Genomic DNA, 10,401 nt, shown 5'->3' with positions numbered 1-10,401 from the left:
GGCAATTGACTAAAATCACCGCACCTACGGAGATAAACAGCATATAAAACCATCTGTTTAGTATAATGTAATAGTGTTATTGACCCGGCTGACCTCCACGAGACACTTGGAGCACACAAACAAACACAAGCGCCAAAATCAGGGTAGCTCCTACCTGTATAAAGATACACGACATTATGTACAAGGCGTTGCCGCTGTTAACGGCAGGAAATGCTTGCGAAAACTTTTCATTGTTTTTTCGGGGGGCGAAATCAACGCCTATTTACTATTGAAGTTTTCACCTGGTTCGAGAGCTCGAACGGCGACAAGTGAGGCCGCCACAGTTGGTTTTGCGTGCTGACTCAGACTGGAACCCATGCTTGGGACGTGATTGCTGCTTGGGCGCACACATCAACGCCGTATCGTCGGGCACCGCATTGCACAATCTTTAATGCATTATTTCGAGTGCAATTTGGTCATCGCCGCGGAAGCAAAGGACGTGATCTCTCTCAATATGCTTTGGCAAGTATGTTCCATCGGCCTAGAGACGTTGCAGTGTGCGATGCGGTGCCACACGAAGAGCCCTCTATTTACTACAGTATTTACAATGACACACTATTAGTGGTTTTTGTAAAATAGTGGTGACAAAGCGATTTGATTGGTGGTTGATGCATATTTTTGGCCAATCACAGATGATAGAGTTCGTGGGGCGCCGTGCTAGGGGCCGAGTTGCGCGCAGTATGTTTGAAAATGAAGTCGCTCATATTTGGCAGGTATATAGAAGACACTTTGTAGAGGAGAGCGTGCTATGCCACGTCGCCGTTGGCGGCCTACAACCCGCCATATTCTCAATCGAATAAAAAGAGCACTGCTATTTAACTTGTTTCAAACATTAAATAACAAATCGCCACGTCGAGCACGGTTGCTGCGCCATAGCTTTGCACCAGGATTGTTTGCGACGCACTACCAGTACACCAGTGTCACTATGTTGCTCGTGCGAAGGATACGCGACGTATGAGTGGTGCTCATGAAGTTGTTTCTGGTGCATTCGAAAACACACGCCCCATACGGCGCACAACATTGCAAATCGACGCATTCATTCAGCAATTGGTTATGGTACCGCCCATTGATCTGTACTAGTACCCGGAATGCCTCACTCTGAGTCGTGGCTGGGACTGCGCGCAGTCACGGTGCCTGCCGAAACCCTTCGAGTACTGACAAACTATCGCTAGCAGTGGGCCACACAAGTCCAACCTTGACGACTCGAGTTAATGACGTCAATTTCTTTTTATGAAGAGTATCAACCATCTACTAGTACCATAAACCTCTCGGAACGATCAGCTACGCGACGGAGCTCCGGGCAATAACCTGTAGCACACCACAGTTCGCATCGTAACCTAGTGATTAGGGTTTCAAAGTGCTAACCGATGCTTCGTGACGGGGTCGAAAAATGCGGCGTGACGGTCAGTTGAGGACGACTGTTGATCGTATCTACTGCGTCGAGACCGTACACGCCCTCGATGCAGTCATCTTGAACTTCGAGGAAGAGCGATTGCAGTGCCATTGTCGCGGTCGCGTCGTCAGACGTCGCCGAAATCACAACCGTGTGCATGTCGGCCATCACCGCGTGCATTTCGACAAGGACGGACTGTTTGTATTGGTCGTCGAAGAACAAGCGGCTTGGGTCCACCGACATAGAGTGTTTGGGCAGCACCACCACTGGAATTGTCGCTGCGGAAGGCACTGGCGCGACCAGCGGTTTGGCGGGTTGTAGCTGATCCCAGAACGAGTCGACAACGCTGGCGCGGCGCGCCAGAGGTAAAACTGGCATGACGTCCTCGACCACAGCCGAGCGGCTGCTGATCACCGCTTGCGACGACTGGCCTGTCGGTGCCTGCGAGGTACAGCACGGGGATATCTCGGGGGACACGGGCCGTTCGAGGCGTGGATCGACAGTCGTGGTGAGCGGCATTTGCGACTCAATGTCGCACACATTCTCTGTCTCTTCGTGAACGACGCGTGCTTTGGTCAGTGCTCGAGGCGTTGGCTCTTGATTCGTCGGTGCTTCATCCTCTATATCTTTGGGTGTGGAGGGATCTGTGCCCGGCGGACTCAACGGAGCAAGCTCTGGCACCATAGCTTCCATGGACGCCAAGAGCTGTTGCAAAGACGCCGACGACGCGAGTGTCACCGTCGTCGAGGGCTGGGACGGTACGGTGAGTAGCTGATTGTACCGATCGTAGCACTTTGTGCAGACAAGCACGCGGTTGTAGAGTTGGTTGCGGACACGGCGCGACCAGGACTGCGCATACACCTCGTACGCCGCGGCCACATTCGGCAACTCGGAGTTTTGCGTCAAAAAATTGCCTCGTAAAAGGTCCTACACCATCCAACGTCAGTATTATACGCTCCGTCGTACCGTACCTTGTACAGCAGTGGCTGCTTGGCCATCTCTCGGGGCGTCGCATTCTCTTTGCAAAACTGGCCCGCGCACTTGGGCGTCGTGGCCGGCTTTTCCGGCTCGGCGCGCGCCTCGACGTCGGCGGCGCGGAATGCTTTGACTTGCAAGCACCACCATCGACCTTCGTCGTCCTGCGCAAAGTCCGCCACGAGCGCCGTGAATCGAATCTACGCACCGCACCATTTTCACAAAAGCGTTGTCGCATCGACAAGACGCACCGAGGTCGCGGCCATCATGGCGGTCACAAGGACTTGAGTCTGTGCGCGTGGCGTTGCCCACGACGTCCTATGCTTCACGTCCAGCTTCCACGTGCAAGTCTCAGCGACGTACGGTGCGGTGGCCTTGTCGACGCGGCACGCTTGCGCATCGGTCGTGTCGACCACCGGGTGCGCCGTGTCGGTGAAGACCCAAACGACGCTCTGCTTGGGTCGAGTGGGTACAAATGCACAGCGCACGAGCAGCGACGACTGGACGCGGTTGGGCTTAGCTGCAATAAACTCTTGGAGGCCGACGACGCCAGAGGTGACGAGGAGGAGGCTGCGGAGCGCGCGGGCAACGTCCTGGCGCGTTTCTAGCAGATCGAGCGTGTTCGATTTTGTCGCCGGGTCGTACGTCTTGACGGCAGCGCAAATGGCTTGCTGTCGGCGCGTAAAGAGCCGGAGGAGGCGCGGTGCGTCGGCCTCAACGTCGGCTTTGGACGCATATTCACGCGTGCAGATGCGCTGGTCCGCATTCGAGTACACGAGGCGGTACGTGCCAGATTCCTCGCGCACCAACGTTGCGGGCAATAATATATCATCCGAGTTTGCAAGCGCCCCCAGCGCCTTTGTGAAGAGCAACCCTGGCCCTAAGCCAAGGCGACTGGGATAGCTGAATGAGCGGTAGCTCGCTTCGGCCACAAGCGCCGCAAATCGCTGGCGCTGGATCGTCTCGATGGATGGCAACGAGGTCACTGGACGTTTTGGCTTGGCGCTACGTGGACTACTTGATCTTGATGATTGACGAAACCTTGCTCGTACCTCAGTTGCTTCTCTGCGTGGACAGTGGCTGCGGTTGGCTCTGACGCGCTGTGACCCAGGAGTGGCCTCAAAAGCCGCGCAGTGCGCTTCCGCGGCTTGCGGCCTTGGGGGCTTCTACGACGCCACTGATAGGTAGAAGATGTGTACGCAAGGAACGAGTACGTACAAAGCAAAGGTCGAGGTCAGCCACGAGTCAAACTTTTCGTGCAGCGGGTTCAATAGTGGCGGCGACTCGAGCCGGACGTCTTTGCCACGGGCCTCCGGGAGCATGCTTCTCGCTACGCGCTATTTTTACGCGCTGACGATCTTGACGAAGGTTTTTGTCTCCCACTACATGTCTTATTTCTTAGTGACGACAGTCCAACGACAAAACTTGTTGTACGAAAGAAAGGAGTTGGGTATCGAACGACGTACAGATTTTATGATTTTATCTGGTGCGTCCACAGGAAGGACATGGCGCGGATACGGTGCTGTCGCGTCGCCAAATTCCATCCCAAAATACGACTTTTCCTTGAAACGCCGCGTTGGCGGAGATGGGCGGCGTTGACAAGCATCGGCCGTCGACCGAGACGGGTCTGACGCCCGTTTTGCCGCACTTGACTTCGATGCGGCGCATCTCTAGCAAGCAACTGTCTCGAAAAAGCGTGGCTGGCGACCACCGACGGCGCATTGAGTCGGTCAAGCCCGAGCCGCGCAATGAAGCGCTTGAGGCGCTCAAGGTCGCTCTCACGGACGACCCGAGCACCCGTAGCGATGCCGATATCCTTTTCGATCGCTCTGACTGCTGTCTTTCTCTGACAATGTGTCCTTGACCAAGTGCTACCGCTCTCGCTCATCTACGAGTGGATGAAGAAGCATTGTACGAACGTACGTCGTTCAAGTGCGAACTGGGGCGCACGCATTTCGATAGACCAACATCTTTGCGTCGTCGCACGAGTACGTGTGCCGCGAGATCTGCCGCCACATGCGCCTCATCAAACTGCCAAGTCGGTCCCGACGACGCTCGACCGTCTGTTATAAGCGTTGGGTAGGCCACGCGATGTTGATTCGACAAGGCGACACGGGCGATCGGTGTTATATCATCATCGACGGGACGCTCGACGTGTTCATTCGCCAAGACGCCGCGTTCCAAGGCTTTAGCGACCAAGCCGAGACCATGTACCGTCTGGTACGCGTGTGATGGCGTGGAGAACGATTCAACAATGGCACAGGCGCCAGCAAGTCTGAATGTCGGTAAATTCATGACAGCCTTGACACCCGGCTCGATCGTTGGCGAAGTTGTCCTGAGTACGTCCATTATGTCGATATCGCCAAGCTCATGGTCGTAGCGAATCCGAGTGTACGCCGAACGGCGACCGTCGTTGTCTCCAAGGACACGGCCGAGTGCTGCGTTATTTTCCTCGGGCGTGTCGACTATATTCGCTTGATCCGCAACGTCTCGATGGAAGCGTCGCACTTCGTGCAAGCCGAGATTCTCGACTTTATGGTGCTCTTTCAGAAATGGCCCAAACCTGGTATGTATGGTGTCCCAATATCACGTGGCACGACGAGATCGCGTAGAGAAGATGAAGTACGTGGCCCAGATGAAGTCGGTGCACTTTCGAGCCAACGTACACTGAAGCGCGCCATTTTTGTCGCTGAATCAAGGTTACATATCATAGGACTATCTGTACAAATCCGGCACGACGACCAAGGTCATGTACATAATTGTGCTTGGCGAGGCGCTAGAAAAGTACAATCTGAACGCGGTGCACACATCGGGCGGCCAAGTCGCGACCAAGTCGGAGGTCAAAATCAACATTGAGCTGCTTTTGCTTGGCCCGGGCGAAATTGCCAGTTTGCACTTTCCAAAAACAAGGTCAGATCTTATTCGTGGTGTAGACGAGTTTGCGTTTTTCAAGCCGTCGATGGTCGGTCACTTTGACATCAAAGCGGGTAAGCATTGTACATCACAGCACACCCAATGCAACCATCCTAGTCACGGATGTGCATGCCCTGGCCATCGACGTATGGCAGCACTGCCTTAATTTTCGGAAAAAGGACATGATTTCCCGTAGAAACATCTCTACGAGGCCATGATGACGCCGACCGAGTACGCCCAGGACCTGCAAGCCAAGCTCACGTCCATGTCCAACGACCGCGACGACTGGCGCAAAGAGCGCATTGAGTTTGGCTCGCGGTACCCAGACGCCCATATCGCCATGTACGCATACAGCGAGCGCCGAATCGTTTCAAAGTCTTCTTTGTAGGACATGGAATCTCATGCGGATGGGCAACCTGCGGTGCAGCCGCTGCGGCCGACGCGGTCATTTGCCCAGTGACCTCGGGCGGTGTCACCACTCCAAGAAAAATGACTGGCCGTCCGTGCAGCAGCGGCTCGAGAAGCAGCTCAACCCGCCGCCGCCGCAGCGAACGACGCGGACGTCCGACAGTCCGCGCGTCAAACGGTACCCGACTTTCGTCGTGCCTCTATATGCTGCGTGTCTTTAGCCGATCGATCCATTCGAACATTATGGCCCGGGACCTGCACCGCGACACGTTGGACGAGAGCAGCCTCCCGACGGCAAAGGAGCAGCTCGCCGTGTCTTGGCGCTTGCGCCTGCTCGTGTTTCCCAAGCACGTCGAGGCGACAGCGCAAGAAGAGCCACCCACCGCGCCCCATACAACTTGAGATAAGCACAAATGACGAGCGACTCAAGGTATTCCTAAAAGGACTTATATTTCGTCGTGAGGACGCGCCTCGTACTGCCCATCGAGCGCCGCAATCGCATCGCGGTCTGCAGCATCAAGGAGCGAAGCCACGTAGTGCGGCTCGAGCAAGCGTGCGTTGGCCTGGACGTGGGCCAACTTGGTGCTGCGCGGAATCATGGCCACGCCTCGCTGCAGAAAGTAACTCAGGACCACGGAGGCGACCGAGGTCGCGTGCTTGGCAGCGATGGCTTGGAGCACGGGCGACGACCACACGGGGTTAGTTGGCCACTGTGTGCCCAAGGACGAATAGCCGACGACGACGCCGCCGTGGCCAATCACAAAGGCGCGATCGCCCCTCGCTTGATGGAACGGGTCGACCCACATTTGAACTACATGCGGTGGCGTCGTCGCCATCACCCACAGCTCGTGGAGCTGCGTGGCGTCAAAGTTGGAGGCGCCGAGCGCGCGGATCTTGCCGTCGTCGTAGAGCCGCTCGAGCGCCCGCCAGGCGGGGCGCCAGTCACCGACGGGCTGACCGCGGCAGTCGGGAATATGGTCGCCACACGCGGGGTAGTGCAGGTAGACCAAGTCGATTGCATCAGTGTCCCAATCGAGGTGCCACGAGACAAACATCTCGCGCACGGCGACCTCGACTTGCCCGAGGAACGCCGGGTGCACCTTGGACGCAATGAAAAAATCGCGCCGCGACAGCGACGGCGTCGACTGCAATATCGCCGCGAGTGCATTGCCGGCTGCCACGTCATCGTACCATTCTTTGGCCTGCGCGCCGTCGAGCGCGCGAAACCCCGCAGCGACATGGAGCTGCACCGCAGTCGCCGTCACGTCGCCCTTCATGCCTGCGAGCCCTTGGCCGACCCACGGCATCGACACGCCGTTGGAGAGGCGAACGTTGCGAGCGTCCGTCGCACAGGTTCTGTCGCCCACAGCGCACGTCGAGGTGCCAGCAATTAGCGAAGCGGCCAGCGCGAGCACGAGCAGCCAAAGCATCTTCTCTATTCGGGCTTCACACGGCCGCGTATCCGGAGCGTAAATCATAACCGGATGATTGACAGTTACCAAGCGTCCATCAAAGAACCACTCGTAGCGTATTCGCGTGCCAGCTCATGACGTCTGGGTTCGCCCAGAAAGACGCCCGGTCGATTGAGCACTACTAGTACCAGCTAGCACTGCCTTTGTTGTCGCCCGCATCAGAACCATGCCATCTTCTCTCAACCTGCTTCAAGCAGAGGCTCATTCGCGCGGTATACTTCCGCGCACCGTGGAGCTCGGCTATCACAAAGATCGTGCGACGAAGCAGAGAATGCAGCTGCTTGGTTGAAGCGCGCGCCGGCGTGGCTACCATAGTGCGCAAGCTTGCTAATGACGTTTGGAGCTTGGCGCCAACGCCCGCGAGCGGGTACCCAATATACATGAATATTAGTTTTGATACGATTTCCAAGCATGATGATGCTACGCATCATGCGTGGCATTCGTTGAGAGGACGCGCCAACTCTTGCGGTGCCAAACGCCACGTCGGCGACGATTTACGGCAATTCGACCGCGTATCCGGATATACTCATTAGAAAGGCTACAAACACGCACCTTTCTATAGTTTGCATCCCTCCAATCTTTGTCGATAGGACGTAGAATGGCGTTCAATTAGCCAATCGTATCGTCGGACAGCGATCTTGCAGTTGGCACCAGCTGGCTGTTGACGCAGCAAGACCGCAGCCAGCAAGATATGTCCATTCGCCGATTGCCAGCATGCTGTTCAGCGCGCTCTCGTCATTGCTCTCGAAGGCCTCGAAGCTCGATGTGCTCGGGCGTCTCGCGCTCTTCTATCTCGTGCTCAAGCTTCTCAAGGCGCTCAAGGCCATGTCCAGCGCCAAGCACCTCCTGCCGCGCACGGAGCTCGCTCTCGGGGCCGTCGATCCGCATCCGCACGCGCATGCGTACTACCGCCACTTCCAGCCGTCGGCTGACAAGAACCTCTGGCTCTACTCCACGTGGTGGCTACCCGCGGCCAACGTCAAGGCGTGGAAGGGCGTCATCTTCCTCGTCCACGGCTTCAACGACCACATTAGCCGCTACGAGCACGTCGGGCGCTTCCTCGCAGCGCACGGGTATGCTGTCTTTGGCATGGACCACCAGGTAGATGTCTATCATTGTGATGCTGCCTGCACTGACGCCATGTGCAGGGCCATGGACTGAGCGAAGGCGAGCCGCTGTACGTCGAGCGCTTCACCGACTACATTGCCGACTACCGCCAGTTTATGCACCACGTGCTCAGTCTTTCGAGCGACTCGCCGTACGCGCTGCAAACCGACATGCACATCCCCAAGGGCACCGAGCTCAAGAGCCTGCCGCGCTTCGTCCTCGGTCACTCGATGGGCGTTGTCATCACCGTGCTCACGGTGCAAAAATCACCGGAGATTGACTGGACCGGCGTGATCCTCTCGGCCGGGGCCGTCAAGGTCGACCCGGTCACCGCGCCGTGGCATCTGCGCTTCCTCGCGAGCGTGCTCTCGAGCGTCGTGCCCAAGCTGCGCTTCCCGGACGAAGGCTTCCCGCACCTCTCCAACAACCCGCTCATCTACCAGCGCGCGCTCCGGGACCCGCTCTGCCACAAGCTCGGCATGACGCCGCGTTGGGCGCACGAGTTCTTCACGTCGTGCGACCTCGCGCTCGCGGAAGCGCCCAAGTTCAAGCACGACGTGTTGCTCTTCCACGGCGACAAGGACGTGATTGCGTTCCCGTCGGGGTCCCAGGAGTTTTACGACAAGGCGGCGAGTACCAACAAGACGCTGCACATGCTCGAGGGCCGCGAGCATGAGCTCTTGAACGAAGACGACCACGAAGACATGCTTCGGACGATCGTCGATTGGTGTGCGAAGCAAGCGCGTGAGAAGGCAGCGACAGGGCTCGTCGACGTGGCGGCATAAGATATGGGCAGATACATCGTGCAGAATCTAGTACATGTACGAATGGGCTTTAGTCGCGTGTTGAAGCGTTGCTTCGAGACGCGTGAGCTGCGCGTCGACACAGCTATCATGGCGCTTCATCCATTCCGGCGACCTAGAAGGTGGTATATGGTGACAACGGTCGTTGGACGTGGATGGTAGTATGGAGAACCCGGAAATGTGGTCGCTGAGGCAGTCGCGGCGGGGCAGGCTGGCAGGTAGCGAAGGTCCATACAGGATGGCCTAGAGGTTGGACGGGATGCACCGGGTGCGAGCTACGGGTGAGTGGATGCAATACCTCAGTCTTGAAGCTAACAACGTTGAAGAGGGCAGGACCACCGTCTTGCTCGAGGACACCGCAGGCGACGCCGAAAGGGCGGATGCTACGGGCAACGTAACTCCATGTACATCGCTTGCATCTCGTACCCATAAACGGAGACGGAGGTTTGCGCTTGCCGCTTGAACGTGAGTCTAGGAGGGCTGAGAGACGGGCGAGGGCAACATGTGGAAGCGCACCGTAGGAAGCACGCGGGCAGGTACCCGAGCTTGATGACGGATTCGCGGTGCAGCGGCAGTCGAACGTCCGTCTTCACTAGAGCAACAAACGGTCCACGCCTGCTCGTCGCATGCAGTACCATTCTACCGGTGATGAAGTCGTCGCGCTTGTTCTCGACGGCGACGCTGACGTCGACGGCATGGGCGTTCTAGCTCGCGAGCGTCTGAGCTCCATGAGGCGTCAAGCAAGGAGCGTACCTTGTTGAGGATGCGTACTTCGGAGAGGAGCGACTTGCTCTGCCTAGGTGACGATGAGCGACGTGAGGTCATCGTCGTCGTCTCGTACAGGGCGAGGACAATGGTCTCATTCGGCTTGGCAAACGACTCCCAGTATGTAGCCCGCGCGTAGTCGAGGACGCTCTCGACCGGATGCTGGAAGGACGAGCCCGATGCTACACATAGACCATGTCTACCTTCCTCTTGATCTCCATGATCGCGTACCCTTCTCGATCGAGTATGGCGCTGGCGGCTCCATCTCGGAACCCCAAATACTGTTGAATTCAAAACGCTTGTCACCTCCGTCACCGTATCCGGACAACATCAATGCGACCCATACAATAAAACTCATTGACATCTCTAAAACTGTATGTCTAAAACTTAGTTTAATAAAATATGGAGGCGTTCCAGCTTTTTTATCCGGAAGATCGGGCTTCCCGCCGACCAAACGTGGCAGCTTTGTAGCTGCTAATTGCTGATCCTTGACGACAAAGGGCGTTGCTGGACATGAGCAAGATAT

At 56.9% G+C, this 10,401-nt stretch overlaps 5 protein-coding genes across 7 annotated transcripts; 2 read left to right on the top strand and 3 right to left on the bottom strand.

Annotated features, from left to right (window-relative positions):
* Nucleotides 1-1,242: 1,242 nt before the first annotated feature.
* SDRG_13201 (hypothetical protein) lies at nucleotides 1,243-3,762 on the bottom strand. Its single transcript, XM_008619284.1, has 6 exons — nucleotides 3,626-3,762; nucleotides 3,460-3,573; nucleotides 2,771-3,412; nucleotides 2,659-2,725; nucleotides 2,404-2,607; nucleotides 1,243-2,359 (listed from the first exon to the last, which is right to left on the bottom strand). Exons 1-6 carry the CDS (start codon nucleotides 3,727-3,729, stop codon nucleotides 1,400-1,402), a joined length of 2,091 nt encoding a protein of 696 aa, XP_008617506.1. The 5' UTR covers nucleotides 3,730-3,762; the 3' UTR covers nucleotides 1,243-1,399.
* A 142-nt stretch (nucleotides 3,763-3,904) lies between these two features.
* On the top strand, nucleotides 3,905-6,169 carry SDRG_13200 (hypothetical protein). 3 transcript variants are annotated; one of them, XM_008619281.1, is made up of 13 exons: nucleotides 3,905-4,218; nucleotides 4,283-4,326; nucleotides 4,370-4,445; nucleotides 4,491-4,627; nucleotides 4,671-4,746; nucleotides 4,788-4,973; nucleotides 5,020-5,069; nucleotides 5,121-5,295; nucleotides 5,341-5,394; nucleotides 5,438-5,466; nucleotides 5,517-5,662; nucleotides 5,709-5,906; nucleotides 5,950-6,169. In XM_008619281.1, the coding sequence occupies exons 1-13, from the start codon at nucleotides 3,993-3,995 to the stop codon at nucleotides 6,128-6,130; spliced, it is 1,578 nt and encodes a 525-aa protein (XP_008617503.1). In that variant the 5' UTR covers nucleotides 3,905-3,992; the 3' UTR covers nucleotides 6,131-6,169. The 3 variants fall into 3 exon arrangements, with proteins under 3 accessions (XP_008617503.1, XP_008617504.1, XP_008617505.1); XM_008619282.1 differs by lacking the exon at nucleotides 5,438-5,466; XM_008619283.1 differs by having other exon boundaries at nucleotides 3,905-4,326.
* Nucleotides 6,113-7,187, bottom strand: SDRG_13199 (hypothetical protein). The gene has a single exon (XM_008619280.1). The coding sequence runs from the start codon at nucleotides 7,156-7,158 to the stop codon at nucleotides 6,175-6,177; it is 984 nt and encodes a 327-aa protein (XP_008617502.1). The 5' UTR covers nucleotides 7,159-7,187; the 3' UTR covers nucleotides 6,113-6,174.
* A 727-nt stretch (nucleotides 7,188-7,914) lies between these two features.
* SDRG_13198 (hypothetical protein) lies at nucleotides 7,915-9,092 on the top strand (the record flags this gene model as incomplete). Its single annotated transcript, XM_008619279.1, has 2 exons — nucleotides 7,915-8,301; nucleotides 8,349-9,092. The coding sequence occupies 2 exons, from the start codon at nucleotides 7,915-7,917 to the stop codon at nucleotides 9,090-9,092; spliced, it is 1,131 nt and encodes a 376-aa protein (XP_008617501.1).
* A 16-nt stretch (nucleotides 9,093-9,108) lies between these two features.
* SDRG_13197 (hypothetical protein) lies at nucleotides 9,109-10,145 on the bottom strand. The gene is made up of 8 exons (XM_008619278.1): nucleotides 10,107-10,145; nucleotides 9,952-10,057; nucleotides 9,864-9,906; nucleotides 9,754-9,814; nucleotides 9,627-9,702; nucleotides 9,537-9,581; nucleotides 9,409-9,493; nucleotides 9,109-9,353 (listed from the first exon to the last, which is right to left on the bottom strand). Exons 1-8 carry the CDS (start codon nucleotides 10,138-10,140, stop codon nucleotides 9,120-9,122), a joined length of 684 nt encoding a protein of 227 aa, XP_008617500.1. The 5' UTR covers nucleotides 10,141-10,145; the 3' UTR covers nucleotides 9,109-9,119.
* Nucleotides 10,146-10,401: the final 256 nt, after the last annotated feature.

This window comes from Saprolegnia diclina, assembly GCF_000281045.1.
Source record: "Saprolegnia diclina VS20 unplaced genomic scaffold supercont1.57, whole genome shotgun sequence".
NCBI lineage: Eukaryota > Oomycota > Saprolegniomycetes > Saprolegniales > Saprolegniaceae > Saprolegnia > Saprolegnia diclina.
This window is presented reverse-complemented; position numbering and strand designations above follow the sequence as displayed.